Source organism: Babylonia areolata, chromosome 15 (genome assembly GCF_041734735.1).
Source record: "Babylonia areolata isolate BAREFJ2019XMU chromosome 15, ASM4173473v1, whole genome shotgun sequence".
Classification (NCBI taxonomy): Eukaryota; Metazoa; Mollusca; class Gastropoda; order Neogastropoda; family Buccinidae; genus Babylonia; species Babylonia areolata.
Window position 1 is genome coordinate 34,690,104 of NC_134890.1, and position 18,011 is coordinate 34,708,114.

Below are 18,011 nucleotides of genomic sequence, written 5' to 3' on the forward strand. Positions count from 1 at the left end.
AACAGCACACATTGAATCCCAACACTAGCTAGAATTTAATCCGCCCCCCCCCCCTCCCGTCAATGTCTTCAGCACCCCATGCTTTTTTTGGTGTGATCATTTTAAAGCAGTATTTACATGAAGCCTACACACCACACAGGTATTCATAAAAAGTGAGATAAAAATCATATGACTCCAGTATGCATTCACAATATCCAATACAATATCCACCATACACAACACACGTGCATTAATTTTCCAAAATATCATTACTTATAGATTTCCCCAATAACGTCTTTTTTTATATTTACCTCCATGTACATCGAGGAATATCTTTATTTCGGGATAATACAATACTGAAAAACAGCTAAAATACCCAATCAGCAGACAGTGACAAGCAAGCCAACTTGATGAGCTGTGCAATGGACGATACAACCACCGCCATGAACTGGTGAAATAGATCATGTTCCAGTTCATCGAAAGACTGAGTGAACATAACAACTTGTTATTAAAAGAAGGTAAAAGAGTAAAAGCAATCATATGTGGTATGATTCTCTCTCTCTCTCTCTCTCTCTCTCTCTCTGTAAAGGTACAGCCTGTTGTATGGATCTGAAATTTGGGGTATGAATAGACTAGAGAATGTAGAAAAAATTCATTTATTAGCATGTAAGCGATTCTTTGGAGTGTCAGTGAAAACACCAAACAAAGTGGTTTATGGTGATCTTGGTAGATATCCGTTATTTATAAACTCGTTATTAAATGTTATAAAGTACTGGTTGAGAATACTACAGATGGATCAAAATAGATTGCCTTACATGGCTTATCAGATGTTGCTTGGATTAGATTTAAATGGAAAACAGTGTTGGGTTTCTCAAGTTAGAGAAATATTATGTTCAACAGGTTTTAATTTTGTGTGGTTGGAACAGGGTGTTGGTGATGTGAAAGGATTTCTTATTACTTTCAAGCAAAGACTTATAGATATCTTCATTCAAGAATGGTCGGGTACTATTGGCGATAGAGACAGATATTCATGCTACAGATCATTCAAAGTTGTATTTGAAAAAGAAAAATACATAACAAATGCTGATGAATGTTGTTTCAGAGTGGCGTTGTCTCAGGCCCGATTTAATGTGCTTCCTTTAAATAATAATGTTAATAGGTACACTGAAAATGATGTTTTAAAGCATTGTCCTTTTTGCCAAGGTGAACTAGAAGATGAATACCATTTGTTGTTTGTTTGTTCTGTATATAATGATTTACGGACAAAATTTCTTCAAGACTGTTTAACATGTCTCTTAGTTCACTTCTCCGTTCAAACAACAAGCAGAGAAATTCCCATGTATCAAAATTTATTTTCCATGCGATCAAAAGGAGAAATCATAAACTCAGACCTAATTAAGTAGAATTAATGTCAAGTCCATGAATATTATGATATTGTGTCATCTATCCAAGTGTTATAATACCCCTTCCCATGCCCACCCCCAGTCCCCTGGTTTTGAATTGTGGTCCATGGCCAAAGTTCTTTAAAACATTTTCGTTCGTTCTCTCTCTCTCTCTCTCTCTCTTTCTCTCTCTCTTTCTCTCTTTCTCTCTCTCTTTCAGTGGTTTCCGACACTGGTTTGAAGGTTACTGGACTCAATTTACAAACAATTCAGTCGCTAAACTGACGTACAGCCATCTTGCAAGGCCCGAAAAAATGTCTGCAACGGCGCGTATTTTCAGTTTGTGCCAACCTGAGAGCTGCTGTTTCCGTTTTTGGCCCCGCAAACCAAGCTAAGGCAAGCAAAAATACTTGGCGGTTTGAGATGATAACTTTAGGTTCGTGTCCATGATATGAGTCATTTTGCGTGGTATCATGCCTCATTCTGGACTAGAATGGTCCGTTGCACGCCACAAGAAATTTGTCAAACAGTGCCTGTACTATTGCACCTGAAACGCACAAAAAGTTTCGTTTAAATAGGTTCCAGAATTAGGATACTAGGCCCAAACTAGGACCTTATCTGCTTTGCCTGTGAATCAAAGCGCTGTTCAACATTACTGTTGTCAAATATCTCCCCTGCAGGGAAACCCTCCTCGTTTCCCTCATCATGAAACCGGAGTGTCACCTGACAGACGGGTTGTCCCCCTTGTTTCTCCATGCTGCACACCACTGTCCGCTCCTCCGCCAGGGGGCACCACAGGTGCACGTGCAGTTCGTCGCCCTCTGAACTCTCACGCTGGTACACAGCCTTCACTTCCGACACCCCGGACCTGAGATCCTCCAGTGTCAGACAACTGGCCAAAGTCCTGCACACAGCCAAAAGCCTGGCTTCATAAGCTGAACACGGACATGTGAACTTCTCAGGAGACGGACAGACAGGCAGAGAAGCTGCAACAAACCGGTTACCCGCATACTTTCAGTTTCAGAAGGAGGCGTCACTGCGTTCGCACAATTTAATCCATATACGCTACACCGCCACATCTGCTAGCAGATGCTTACAGTAGCATAACCCAACGCGTTTGCCAGGCCTTGAGTGCACCATATATATTTGCGTACCTATCAGAGTAGATTTCTTTTTACATAAATTTGCCAGAGGACAACACTTTTGTTGCCATGGGTTCTTTTTCAGTGCGTCAAGTGCGTGCTGCAAACGGGACCTCGGTGTATCGTCTCACCCGAAAGACTAGACGCCCAGTTTGATTTTCCAGTCAAATTCGGGAGAAAGGGCAAGAGCGGGATTGGAACTCACACCCTCACGGACTCTGTGTATCGGCAGCTGAGTGTCTTAACCAGTCCGCCACCTTCCTGCTCACCCACACAGACAAAAAGCATGTATACATTCACACAACTGGCAAGAAACAAACATTGTAGAAGAAGATGAGCAAGAAAGAGAAAAGGGGAAATACAGAGTGCAGAACACACGTACCCTTCCCGCACAGCGGGAACCAAGGCGTCCACAGCAAAGCGCACATAACTGATGTTGTTGGTGTGGTCATTGGTGTCCGTGTCAGTCCACACCACCCTCAGCCGGTGGGCGTGCTGCTGCAGGTCAGTGTCCACAGTGTCGGGAGGGCACCGCGGGGCCACCACCACCCCTTGCTGCCGCACGCCCAGCGGACCGTAATGGTCCCGCCACCAGCCGGGCAGAGGGGTGGGGCGGCGGGTGTCCGGGTGGATCAGGACTACCTGTGGGTGAGGTGTTGTTGACGACTGGGTTGGTATTGTGCTGTGCTGTGTGCTGTGCTGTGCTGTGGTGTGGTGTTGTGTTGGATTGGATTGTGTTGTGTTGTGTTGTGTTGGATTGTGTTGTGTTGGATTGTGTTGTGCCGATTTGTGTTGTGTTTTACCGCATTGCATTGTGTTGTTTTGTATTCAATTGTATTGTATTGTGTTGTGTCGAATTGTATTGGATTGTGTTTTGTATTGCATTGTGTTGTATTGTGTTTCGTATTGTATTGTATTTGATTGTGTTTCATATTGTATTGTGTATTGTATTGTATTGTGTGGTGTTGTATTGTATTGTATTGGATGGTGTTTCGGACTGTGTTGTGTTGTACTGGATTGGATGGTGTTTCGGACGGTGTTGTGTTGTATTGGATTGTTTTGTATTGTGTTGTTTTGTATTGTACTGTATTGAACTGTGTTTTGTATTGTATTGTTGTATTATGTTTCGTATTGTGTTGTATTGCATTGTTGTATTGTGTTGTATTGCATTGTTGTATTGTGTTGTATTGCATCGCACTGTATTGTATTTGTCACGACAGGTTTCTCTCCCTACGGAGAGCACGTCGCTACATTGCAAAGCCACCCAGACAGACAGACGGACAGACAGACAGAGACAGGCAGAGACAGAGAGAGATGTGAATCCTGCATGCCGTAAATCAACACGTAACATTGTATACAAGTGCCAGCAATGTAGGTTATATGTGTGGTTGAAAACCAAAAAGTGAAACAATGTGACAAAATGCGAGGGAGGATCAAACGAAAAAAGAAAGATAAAAAGGATTAATACACATTTATACCCAGAACCTAAACTGCAGTCATCATGGCCTACACGCAACTAACTGAGGTTCACAAAATAGATAAATAAATGAATACATGTACCACTAAATAAATTCAATCAAGTACTAATTAACACTGATGCATTATGTACCAATGGAACACAGAAGCGGATGTACTGAAATTCACCACGTCCTTACAGATTTTGTTAATGAATGAAATGAAATCAAATGAAACAAAAAGTATGCAGGCGGTAGTCTTACAGTTATGAACAAATGAATTTCCACACCGCGGACAACTTGGCTTTCTGTCTGAAAAGATCGACTAATCCATACCCCGCAAGAGTTGGAAAAGTCGACTTTTTGTCCCCAAAATTTCGACTTATCCGGAGACAACTGTATGTCATGTATATATTCATGTCCAAAATGCATACATAAGCTCGACCGCAAAAATCGTAGGCCTAAATGTCTCTGTGACTTGTTTTACACATATTGGAAAATCGGAAATCCTCATTAAAGTCAAAGAATACCAAAAAGAACAGGTACAAGGCCATCACACCATCGATCGCCTCAAAGAAATAAAGGTAGAGAGAGGGAGCGGCCGTAAGTCTAGCATGGAAGGTAGAGCACGATGCTTTGCAAATCAAACGAATATAGGCATCATTTCCAAACCAACATTGCGCAAATTTCTTCAAAACGGAACAGAGTCTCTGTGGGCTCTTCCAAATACAATAGACTGAGCAACACACTAGACGCCACGTTCTTGGCATCAGAGATCTTTTCCCATCCCTCTTGTGGCCAATTAGTGGCAGCCTCTGCGTGTGTGTATGTGTGTGTGTCTGTGTGTTTGTGTGCGTGCGCGAGGGTGAAAGTGTACACATGTGTCAGGAGAGCTCTGTGCACGTGCGTGCGTGTGTGTGTGTGTGTGTGTGTAGAGGATGAGGTATGTGTGTGTATGCATGTCTACACTGTGGAAGCAACGGGATATTGGAACGTGCGGGTGTGCATATATATATTTGTACATATGTGTGTGGGGTTCGGGTTGGGATATATGGGCGTATGTGTATGTGCTTGTACAAGTGTGTGTGTGTGGGTGTTGGTGGGTGTGGGTGAGGGTGTGGGTGTGTGTGCCGTGCCGTGGAAGCTGCGATATGTAGCCTAGAAATGAGTGTGTGGAGGAGGGGGAGTGGGGATGCAGGGTAATGTGTGTGTGTGTGTGTGTGTTTGGGCTCATGTACGTTTATGTGTATCTGATTGTGCTTTCATATCTGTGAAACTGCATGTTTGTTGCATATCTGTTATGCATGTGTGTGTGTATGTGTGAATGTGTGTCTGCATGTTTTACATTTATTTGATTATCATCACTGTTGTCCTTTTTTTTCTTTTTTCTTTTTTTCTTTTTTTTTTTTTTTTTTTTTTTTTTTTTTTTTTTGGCGCATAGACTTGACTTCATCAAGATTTTGCGCCTTATATATATTAGTAGTAGTAGTAGTATCTTTATGTATTTATCTTTTCTCTTTTCTTTTTTTTTTTTTTTCCCCTCAAGGCCTGACTAAGCGCGTTGGGTTACGCTGCTGGTCAGGCATCTGCTTGGCAGATGTGGTGTAGCGTATATGGATTTGACCAAACGCAGTGACGTACTGATACTGATACTTCCACAGCAGTCGCATTGGGAGGAGGGGGTGGGGGTGGGGTGGCGGGTGAGGTAAGGAGGGGAAAAAACTGCTTTGGCGCAATGTGCCACACAACTGATGAGTGCCGAATGACGTCACCTGATGGTCAGCAGTCATCATGACGTCACCTGATGGCAACGTCACAGTGACGATGAAACTGAATGACGTATTTCCCACGTGACCCACTTCGAGTTTCACGCGCAGAGGGTACTTCTTCTCTTCCGTATCGTAGGCATACCTGTTCAGAACGAGTCGTGCGAGAGAGGAACAACAAAGACTGTGCGTGTAAGCGCTTGCTTGGAAGTGTGTGTGAGTGTGTGTGTGTGTGTGTGTGTGTGAAAACAGAGAGAGAGGGATAGTGAGTTTCACAACAGAATGTCCATACAAAGAACCTCCAAATGGCCTTTGGATGTGACGAAGCATAGTTATCTGTTTCCACCCCAGCCTCCTTGTTTGTGTGTATGCGTGTGTGTGTCACAGTGTGTGTGAGTGCGTGCGTGTGTGAGTGCGTGTGTGTGTGCTTTTTTTCTCTTTTCTTTCTTCCCTCTACTGAACTGTTCATGTTGTGTCTGTGTTTGTGGGTAGGTGTTTACTACTGTGTGCGCGTGCATGTGCGTGTTTTGTGTGCGTGCGCGCAAGAGTGTGCATGTGCAGGGCATATTTTGTGCTTTTTAGGTAAGATGGTTCATATTTGCATTTTGTAGCATACTCTTGGTGTAGCCTATTTGGATTCTTTCTTCTATGTGCTCGTGTAGGTCCGATTTTGTGCTTTTTTACGTCAATGCTAATAATTGCAATTTTTGCAGTATTCTCTCTCTCTCTCTCTCTCTCTCTCTCTCTCTCTCTCTAACTCTCTTTCTCTCTCATTCTCCTTCTTTTTCTTCTTCTTCTTCTTCTTTTTCTGTTGTATCAGCCATGAAATGGTCTTTCTGCAGGATATAAGCAACATGATTTAACTTCTCTTGTATGTCTTCATGGGATGTTGCATACTATTATGCACTGTTGTGTATGCGTTGTTTCATGACACAGTAAAGCGGGGTGTTTGCGCCAGAAATGTAGTAGTAGTAGCAGCAGTAGTAGTAGTAGTAGTAGTAGTAGTAGTAAAAAGAAAAGTAATGTGAGAGGACAATAAATTGGCCTCTCATATGCAGCAGGAATGTGTTACCGACTCTGCTGTACTGACTGGAAGGGCTAGGTTATCTCCCTTCGACCACTTGGCTTATACCTCTGAGCTATCGGGGACCCAAGTTGAATGTCTAGATCTAATTAGTGAAGGGTTGTAAGCGTCCTTTGTTAATTTCCCCGCCATTAGAAGTGTAGGAATATCTTTCTTTATTCTTGTATACCAACCTAACTTGGCCTAGTTGGTGAGATTTTTTTTTTTTTTTTTTTTTTTGGGGGGGGGGGGGGGGGCGAGGGGGGGGTTGCTTTAGGTTCGAGTTTCACAAAACTTTGTTTATTATTTTGTGAAAAATAGTATTGTTGGGACTGAATCTGAGGGTACTACAGTGTGTTGAGGAAGGATGAAAATAGTACCTTGGGCATCTTCCTAGAGCTCTGGGTCACTTTGGCTCCAACCACTGGAGAGACAACATCACAGAGCAAGCAGGTGCTTTGTGGAAGAGGAGAGACTGGGTGACTTTGGTTTACCGGCAGAATGTGTGTGTGAGGCTGACAGGCAGCGGGAACGAGCACCTGTGGGAAACATCTTAGTCCTGAGGGTTTTTTTCTGAGGTTTTGGGGGTTTTTTGTTGTTGTTTTGTGGGGTTTTTTGTTTAAGTTTTGGTATGAAATTAAATAAAAAATTGAATGGAGAATTGGACACGAGTGTGGTACGAGTCTACATGGTTGCGTGACACAAGCCTTCACACCTCACCCCCCTACAATAGGTACGCAGAACTAGTCCTACCACTGGAAGGTGATTTCTTCAAACGGATATGGACGTTTGTTTGCAGTTTTAGAAATCTGTTTCTTTTGGTATTTTATGACAAAATTCAGAAGCAAAACGGGTAGTAGTCTTAATTGTAGCAACATGTTCTCCCTGATGAGAGCAGCCCTGATTTTCCTCACACACAAATATGTTGTGACAAAGAGTAATACAAAACAATGCAATACAATGCAATCAATACAATACTATACAATACAATGACATGTCACCTGGTAATATGGTAGACAGCAGAAACCACGAAGATCAGACGGCCACCATCTTTCAGCACAATACAATACAATACAATACAATACAATACAATACAATGACATGTCACCTGGTTATATGGTAGACAGCAGAAACCATAAAGATCAGACGGCCACCATCTTTCAGCACAATACAATACAATACAATACAATACAATACAATACAATGACATGTCACCTGGTTATATGGTAGACAGCAGAAACCATAAAGATCAGACGGCCACCATCTTTCAGCACAATACAATACAATACAATACAATACAATACAATGACATGTCACCTGGTTATATGGTAGACAGCAGAAACCATGAAGATCAGACGGCCACCATCTTTCAGTACAATACAACACAATACAATACAATAACATGTCACCTGGTTATATGGTAGACAGCAGAAACCATGAAGATCAGACGGCCACCATCTTTCAGCCTCTCCAGGTCCAGAAAATAGTGGCCGTCGGCAGCAGGTGACAGTGTCGCCATCTGGCGGGCTGCCCGTGTCATCCCTAAAAGGCCCGCTAATGATGGGTTACCTGCCTCACACACACACACACACACACACACACACACACACACACACACATTGACACACACACACACACACACACACACACATATTGACACACTCACACACACACACACACACACATTGACACACACACACACACACACACACACACATATTGACACACTCACACACACACACACACACACACACACACACATTGACACACACACACACACACACACACACACACACACACATTGACACACACACACACACACACACACACACACACACACACACACACACACACACACACACACACACACAGGTAATAAATATGGATTACATATACACAACCACCACTGATAGACGGCTACCCTATGCATGCACCTCTGGCATATTTAAACACAAAATCAGGTAAACAAAAAGTTAACATCTACTCTCTCTCTATCTCTCTCTGCCTCCCTCTTTCTGTCTCCCTCTCTCTTCCTCCCTCTCTCTCTCTCTTTCACTCCCTGTCTATATAATTGTCCTTGTACACCCACTTCCCGACCCCCGACCCATCCCCTTGACACGGGCAAAATGGTCTCGTCATTAAAATGTTCCAGTTCCAGTTCCAGTTCTCTCTCTTTCACTCAGTCCCTCTCTCTCTCCCTCCCTCTCTCTCTCCCTCCCTCCCTCCCCCCTTCTCTCTCTCTCTCTCTCTCGTGAAGCAGTGACAGTGACACCAGAAAGTGTAGAAGGAGGCTAAGTTTAGTGCCTCTGGTGACACTGAAGCAAAGCTGAACTGTTTTCAATTGCTGAACCACTGCAGTGTTGTACACTAGAATGATATCGACTGTCAATAGGCGGATTCATCAGCATTCTCAAAGCATTTTATCCAAAAAGGCAAAAATTGCAGCAGGAAGGATCAAAGGTCTAAGAATCAAAAGCTACGCTACAAGTGTCGCAATATGGATTCTACTTGTGCTCTTGATGATGGGCGGCATCGAGCCCAACCCTGGCCCCACAGACAAACCAGCCATGGACAGTCCCGAGTCTTGTGATCGAGGTAAGACTTTTGTTTCTCCCCCATACGTGACCCAAGTCCTCAGTGCTATCAAGGGTTTATCCCAAGCCGTGGAACGCATCGAATTAAACCAGGCTAAGCTAAACTCCCAGATGGATGAACGTTTGAAACGACTTGAAGAACAGAGTGAAATAGTCACGGCTGATGTGGGTGCTCTCAGTGATAAGGTGGAACGGTTGGAAGATGAAAATGAACTATTGCACCACAGACTGATGCAGATGGAAGACGATCTCGATCGTGCAGACAATCTTTCCCGACAGAACAACGTTCTTGTTTATGGAATGCCGGAGACGTTTGGTGAGACACGGCAAGACTGTGAGAGGAAAATTCAACGTTTTTTCAATGAACTTGAAGATTGGGGCCGGGGTGGCAGTCGACTGTGCACGTAGGGCTGGGAAGGCGATCATCGTTAAATTGATGTCATACAAAGAAAAGGAAAAGGTGCTAGCAGGAGCAAAAAACCTTGGCAGAAGCAAGAGCAACATGTCGGTTCGTGAGGATTTCTCCAAACGAATACTTACAAAACACAGCAAACTCGTCCCTTTAAGGAAAAGTATGTGAGCAGATGGTAGAAGAGCAAGGCTCCACTCAGACAAGCTGGTGACAGATGACAGCACTTTCGTGTTCAGTCTGAGCACGAACCAGATTGAGAAACTACCTGGGCGTCGTCCACGCCATGGGGAAGCGAAAGGAAATACAGCTCTACATCCAACAACGCAGAAAATACACCAACGGAGGGAGGGGGACGAACGGAAACACTGCCCCGCACCCAGCAATGTGGAACAACACCACGGCGTCAAGAATAGAACGAATAGAAACACTGCCCCGCACCCAGCAATGTGGAACAACACCACGGCGTCAAGAGTAGAACGAATAGAAACACTGCCCCGCACCCAGCAATGTGGAACAACACCAGCGCCAAGAGTAGAACGAATAGAAACACTGCCCCGCACCCAGCAATGTGGAACAACACCACGGCGTCAAGAATAGAACGAATAGAAACACTGCCCCGCACCCAGCAATGTGGAACAACACCACGGCGTCAAGAATAGAACGAATAGAAACACTGCCCCGCACCCAGCAATGTGGAACAACACCACGGCGTCAAGAGTAGAACGAATAGAAAGACTGCCCCGCACTCAGCAATGCGGAACGACACCAGCGCCAAGAGTAGAACGAATAGAAACACTAGTGGCCCCGCACTAGAAAAGCAGCTGGTCTTGATCAAATTTTAGGCGAGTTTCTAAAATAAGCTGAACATAAAATCGTTCCCTTCCTGACAAAACTTTTTGATCAGGTCTGCAATAGTGGTCAGTATCCAGAGGCTTGGACAAAATCTGTCATTGTACCCTTACTTAAGAAAGGCGACGCTTCCAGTCCATAAAACTACAGGGGCATTTCTTTGCTAAGCATAATTAGCAAGGTGTTTACTTCTATCCTAAACCAGCGTCTTTACAAATGGGCAGAAACTGAAGGGAAAATCAGTTCTGAGCAGGCGGGATTTCGAAAGCATTACTCAACAGTCGATGACATGTTTACTCTTATATCAATGATCAAGAAATGTTTGCTTGGATATAACAGGAGCAAGTTTTATGTTGCCTTCATTGACTATCAAAAGGCCTTTGATACGGTGGACAGAGACAGTCTATGGAATACTTTGCGAAAACTGCAAACGTCAACAAAAATGTTACAAATGGTCAAAGGCATGTACAGCTCTGTAAAAAGTTTGTGTCCAATGGGGCTCTGAATTATCAGAGTTCTTTAACTGCCCTTCTGGTGTCAAACAAGGTTGCTTGATGTCTCCACTGATTTTCTCTTTATTAATCACTGAGGTTGCTGATGCTGTAAAGTGTGATGATAAGCATGGGTTCCAATTTCTCCCAGGTTTGTAGGAAATATTTTTACTGTTATTTGCAGATGACATAGTTTTACTGTCTCTGACTCCAGCTGGACTCCAGAACCAGTTAGACAATCTGGTAAGGGTGTCAGACAGGCTTGGTCTCACAGTCAATATGCAGAAAACCAAGATAATGGTATTTCGTAAGGGAGGATATCTAGCCAGAAACGAAAAATGGTTCTTTAAAGGGAAGGGCATTGATGTTGTCAACAGCTATAAATATCTTGGATTCACGTTTACTACAAATGTCCTTTGAGACAGCCCTAGAAGAATGCTGCAGGCGCGCGAAAGGCAAAGTCAGAGGTTATAAAGACGATGTGGGCTCTTGGCAAGATGGATATGTCAATTTTCTTTAAAATATTTGATGCGCAAGTAAACCCTATGCTGCTATACGCATCTAAAGTGTGGGGTTTGTGCAAGTCTGAAACTGTGGAGTCTGTACATCTATTTGCTTGTAAACGTTTGCTGAATGTCCACCCTAAAACTCCCAATGCAATGATTTACGGGGAAACGGGCAGATTTCCCAATGTATGTGGACAGTTTTCTTTACTCTCTGTGTTACTGGCTTCACTTACAAAACATGAATATTTTGAGATTTCCTAAACATGCATATGAAATGATCTTGCAAAAGATACCCCCCAATAATGAGGAACAAAATTCGCATAACTGGGCTATAAAGAGGTGTTTAGATTCGTTTGGTTTCTCAGAGGTCTGGATGAATGGTGGGGTTGGAGAAGAAAAGACATTTTTGAAAATTTTCAAACAACGAATAATTGACTGTTTCCATCAAGGCTGGCATTCAAAATTGGATGCGAGTGATCGCTTTGTGACGTATCGCTCATTCAAATCAATTTTAGAGCCAGAGAGATATATCAATGTCATTACTATAGTCAAATTTAGACAAACATTAACTAGACTCAGGCTTGGGTTATGTGAGATAAATATTAACAACAGATATTCTCAAAAACCAGATAAATGTCCATTTTGTGATCACACCGAAACCGAAAATCATTTCCTTTTTGATTGTCCACGTTACTCCGCTTTAAGAGATAAATACATTGTAAAGCATTGCAGAAACAGACGTCATCAAACTCTAGCTTACTTATTGCAGAACGAAGATACTCTCTGTCTAAGAGAGTTTAGCGATGTACAGTTTTTACGCCTTAAGTTTGCGAGATCAGTTGCTTACACTCCAGTAGTATGTATGATTGATGTAGTGTATGCATTGATGAAATGTCTTCTTGCTTTTCTCCTTCTTTGTCCTTTTTCCCCCTTCATTAATTTTGGATCACTCAGTTTGTGTACAGGTCAGTGGCCTCACGAATTAAACCAGTTCAGAGTTCAGAGTTCTCTCTCTCCAAGTGACCTACCCCATCTATCCACTGCTTCAGGCGGCAGTCCGGGATGAATGAGCAGAAAACAATGACATGTGGAGCCGGGATCCAGTGCAATATTGGTGCTCCTCAGCTGGGCCAGTCGCTTGCTCTGTGTTCTGAACACACACACACACACACACACACACACACACACACACACACACACACACACAAAGAGAGAGAGATATACACGACACACACACATCAACACACACACACACACACACACACACACACACACACACACACACACACACAGAACAAAGAAAAAGGCAGACACAACACACACACACACATCAACACACACACACACACACACACACACACACAGAACAAAGAGAGAGACAGACACAACACACACACATCAACACACACACACACACACACACACACACACACACACACACACACACACACAGAGAGAGAAAGAGACACAGAGAGACAGAGACAGAGAGAACAAAGAGAGAGATAGACACAACACACACACATCGACACACACACACAAATACACACACATAAATATATCACACTGGAGCAGCACACGGACGCCGGACAACGTTTAAAACATTTAATAACAAAACTAAAACATTCTCAAATCAACTTCGCTAAAACAGTCGTTGAACAACGTGGTCATAGCAACGCTTCCGGTATCAAATACAATTGACTAAAAACCCAAATCGCATGCGACGTTATGTCATTAGGTAAGTCGCATTAGGTAAGTGCTACAGGGCTCCCCCCAGAACGGCGCACTGCGTTGAATGCAAACGTACCAAAATAAAATAAGTAATATAATGGATAGACTCGCTAACAACTGTCCAATATCATTTGGAAAGTATAAGCTTGGTTGAGTCTTTGAGGTATCATTAATAAGGGTAACAAGAAAATGTCTGTTCGACCTGTTCTATGTTGTAATGTTCAGACTCGGCTGAGTCGGTAAAATGTTCGATATTTCTTTGGCTTCTGCACCAGTCTTCCTGTGCGAGTTGTAACTTGTGGTGCCGGAGCATCTGACAAAGGATACTGGGTAGGTGCTGGAATGTTGCCTTGTGCATCATCAGATCTGGTAGCGCGATCAGATCCGGCAGCATCACCCGTTTTGGCAGTGCGATCTTCCTGAGGAGCATGAGGGTCCTGTGGTTCAGACACACAGGAATCCTGATTGGTTTTGGGAAAAGTTTGTGGGGAATAAGCAGGCTTGAGTCGATCCAGTGACACGCGAACAGCCTTTCCATCTTTGAAAATGTCAAAGTGTTTTTCAGCACGGGTCAATACAGGGAAAGGTCCATCGTAAGGTCTCACTAATGGGCCCTTGTGTGCGTCATGTCGAAGGTACACCTGATCCGCTGACTGCAAGTTTTTGGGAATGTACGACGCTGATGATCCATGGTGGGAAGGGGGGGAAGGGGGGGAAGGGGAAAGTTTTCTAAGTTTTTCTTGCAGTTCTTGGACGAAAGTACTGGAAGGGAACACTTTGTCTGCACATGGGGGTGGAAGGAAATCGCCAGGCACTCGGAGGTTTGTGCCATAAGTGAAGAGAACAGGAGCAGCATCAAGATCTTCTTTCCACGTTGTCCGGATGCCAAGCATCACGATCGGTAGTTCATCCATCCAGCGTGGTCCATTGAGCCGAGCTTTGAGAGCAGCTTTGAGGCTGCGATGAAACCTTTCCACCATGCCGTTGGCCTGGGGGTGGTATGCTGTGATAGTTTGGGGTTTAATTCCGAGCACCATATTCAGCTCTCGCCACAGCGCACTGGTGAACTGACGGCCTTGGTCTGAAGTAATTGTGTTTGGGACCCCGAATCGCGCGATCCAAGTACCCAATAAGGCTTTGGCACAGGTAACAGCTTCTGCGTTGGGGAGAGGGATAGCTTCTGGCCATCTTGTGAATCTGTCCACGATGGTAAGCAGATAATTGCAGTCTTCTGATGAAGGGAGGGGTCCCACAAGGTCCACGTGTATGTCACCAAAGCGTCTATCAGGGGGGTCAAAAGAGGACAGTGGAGTTTTGGTATGGCGGCCAATTTTGCTAGCCTGACATTCATGACAAGCCCTGACCATGTTCTTCACATCCTTTTTGAGTCCGGGCCAGATGTAGCGTGCTGAGATAGCGCGGGTGGTGGGTTTGGGTCCAGGGTGAGACAGGTTGTGCAAAACATTAAATACAGTTTTTGTCCATGCTGGAGGTACCACCGGCCGGGGGTGGCCAGTAGAAACATCACACAGAATTTGGGTGCCATCCAGAGTGATGTCCTTTAGTTGTAGAGATCCTGGTTTGGAGCGTAAGTCTGCAACGTTGGGATCGGTTTGCTGTGCCCCTGCCATTTGAGCAAGATCTACAGCAGGGATTGATGATGTGCTAGCAATCAGTGGCTCCTGGTCAGGCACAGGTGCCCTGGAGAGTGTATCAGGTACAATGTTGTCTGACCCACTGATGTGTCTGATGTCAGTTGTGAACTCGGCTATGTAGCAAAGCTGACGTTCTTGGCGAGGGGATCTGTCAGTGTTGCTTGTCAGGGCATGAGTTAGTGGTTTATGGTCTGTGAGCACCGTAAATGTTTTTCCTTCCAGGAAGTAGCGGAAATGCTGGATTGCACTGTAGATGGCCAACAGTTCACGGTCAAACGTTGAGTAACGTTGTTGGGTTGGTGTGAGCTTCCTTGAGAAGAATGCAATGGGTTTCCAGGCACCATTCTGCTGTTGTGACAGTTCGGCTCCTATGGCAGTGTCTGATGCATCCACCGAAAGTTTTGTTTCAGATTGTGGGTCGGGGTGATGAAGCATAACAACAGAAGCCAGTGCTGATTTGGCCTCCTGGAATGCAGCTTGACATTCAGGTGTCCATGTGAATTTCTTGGGTTTACCTTTGAGAGCCTCAGTCAGAGGTGCAAGGCGCTTTGCGATGCCTGGAAGAAATCTGTGGTAGAAATTCATCATTCCCAGAAAACGTTCAAGAGCTTTCTTATCAGAAGGTGTGGGAAGATCGACAATTGCGCTAACTTTTTCTGGCAGGGGTTCAATCCCGGCTGCTGAGACTAAATGTCCAAGGAAATGCAGGGAAGATTGACCAAAAATGCATTTCTTGATATTGACCACTAAACCGTTGGAGGTGAGTAGGCTGAAAATGGTGCGTAGATCGGCCTCATGTTGTTCGGGTGAATCACTTGCAACAAGAATGTCATCGAGATACACAAAACAGCAATCTAGGTCCTTCAAAACACCATCCATGAGGCGTTGAAACGCCTGAGCTGCATTTTTCAGACCGAACGGCATTTTAAGAAACTCATACAGGCCGAATGGGGTGATGACTGCTGTTTTTGGAATATCCTGTGGTGCAACTGGGATTTGGTTGTAGCCGCGAACAAGGTCAATTTTGGAAAAAAATTATTTTTCCAGCAAGGTTGGCATTCAGGTCCTGGATGTGGGGAAGGGGGTAGCGGTCATCTCTAGTTATATCATTGAGTCGACGATAATCTCCGCAGGGACGCCAGCAGCCATTGCTTTTCTTCACCATGTGCAGTGGTGATGACCAAGGGGAAGATGAACGGCAGACGATACCTAGGTGCTCCATTTCATCAAACTCTGCCTTAGCAGCTGTCAATTTCTCATGGTCGAGGCGACGTGCACGTGCATGCACAGGGGAACCAGTAGTGGGGATGTAGTGGAGTACACCATGCTTGTTTTCTGTGAAGGAAGGTACTAGGAGTTCAGGAAAATCCTCTACAATTGCTTCGTAGCGGGAATGAATCTTGTGTATGCCTCTTCCTGCTTGCGAGCGTGCCAGTCGTCCAGGAATCACCAGATCTCCATCCAGGGACACCAGACGTCTGTTGGTAAGATCAATAGCCAGTCTTTGGGTAGCAAAAAAGTCTGCGCCTAGGATTGGCTGAGTCACATCTGCGATCCAAAACTTTTGAACAAACGATGCGCCCTGGCCTAATTGTAATGGGATATTCCTTTTTCCATAAGTAGGAATGGCTGAGCCGTTGGCAGCAATCAAACTGGGTCCTCGAGTCTTTTTGCGTTCTGCGACACTTGCAGGGAAAACAGATTCCTCAGCCCCCGTGTCAACCAGAAAACTGCGTCCTGACAAAACATCTGCTACCATGATTGTGTTAATGTTGACTGAGGTAGCTGTTGAAAAGTCCTGAGATTCGGTGGAGCTAATGTTAGCAGCCTGTTTTTGATCTCTTTTCCACTTAGGTTGTTGTGGGGCCATTGCACAGGGTCGTCCACCAACCTTGTTTTCGCAGCGTCTCGCTTCAGTTCCGAATCGTGCGTGGTACTTGCACAAAGTGAAAGGATTTGAAGCAGCAGTGCTAGAATAATTCTTTGGTGGTCGATTAGATGTAGCTGCCACAAATGCAGGAGTTGGAAGATCCACTTCCAAAATGTGGTCAGCCTTTTCGGCCAGAACCTCAAGATCTTCGTTTGGAGACTGGGCAAGAATCTTTCGGACTTCTGGTGGCAGTTGATTCAGAAAAAGAGCTCTGAAGAGAGTCTCTGGGTTGGAATTCATCGTTTGCATGTACTGTAATAATTCTGACGGTCGTTTGTCTCCCAGACCTTGCATTTGCAGAAGGGCAGTATCTTTCTGTAGTTGTGTGGATTCAAAAGCTTTGAGTAGAGCCGCCTTGAGTGTTTCATACTTTTGGGTGTCTGGGGGGCGTTCAATTACCGCTTGTACGCGCCTGGATGTATCTGAGTCGAGAAGTTGTACCACATGATGAAATTTTGTCAAATCATTCGTGATGGGAGGTGTGTGGGTAGCAAAAACAACTTCCAAACGAAGAAACCATGCTGATGCATTGGTTGTCCAAAAGGGGGGTGCTTTGAAGGCGACAGCTGCCACAAGTGGTTGAGGAGGAAATTTTTCTGTCTGAGATAAAGTATGTTGCCGGATGGCGTCTGCAAGTTGTGTAATTGCTTCTGTTGTCATCGACATGATTGTAATTTGTATGAGTTTGTGAGTATACGAGTGGTCGTAGCTGGTATTAGCTGGTCACTATTACATTCTACTCACGTCGGGGTCACCAATGGAGCAGCACACGGACGCCGGACAACGTTTAAAACATTTAATAACAAAACTAAAACATTCTCAAATCAACTTCGCTAAAACAGTCGTTGAACAACGTGGTCATAGCAACGCTTCCGGTATCAAATACAATTGACTAAAAACCCAAATCGCATGCGACGTTATGTCATTAGGTAAGTCGCATTAGGTAAGTGCTACAACACCAACAACACCCACCCCCACCCCCCCTCCTCCCCCTCCGTGTCTGCTGTAAACAGTCCAGGTATTGCTGGTGTAAAGGAGGGTGGTATGGACCACTGCACAG

General features: G+C 44.5%; 1 protein-coding gene across 1 annotated transcript; it reads right to left on the reverse strand.

Moving 5' to 3' along the window:
- Window positions 1-1,593: 1,593 nt before the first annotated feature.
- LOC143290337 (uncharacterized) lies at window positions 1,594-8,894 on the reverse strand. The gene is made up of 4 exons (XM_076599689.1): window positions 8,884-8,894; window positions 8,196-8,313; window positions 2,886-3,145; window positions 1,594-2,265 (listed from the first exon to the last, which is right to left on the reverse strand). Exons 1-4 carry the CDS (start codon window positions 8,892-8,894, stop codon window positions 1,968-1,970), a joined length of 687 nt encoding a protein of 228 aa, XP_076455804.1. The 3' UTR covers window positions 1,594-1,967.
- Between the last annotated feature and the right edge of the window lie 9,117 nt (window positions 8,895-18,011).

Bases quoted from the DNA above. Each gene is read 5' to 3' on its own strand.
- LOC143290337 (XM_076599689.1), bottom strand. The intron at 3,146-8,195 runs GTGACATGTTAT...CCTCACCCACAG, and splicing joins GCTGTCTACCATATAACCAG to GTAGTCCTGATCCACCCGGA. The intron at 2,266-2,885 runs GTACGTGTGTTC...GGCTGTGTGCAG, and splicing joins GTTCCCGCTGTGCGGGAAGG to GACTTTGGCCAGTTGTCTGA.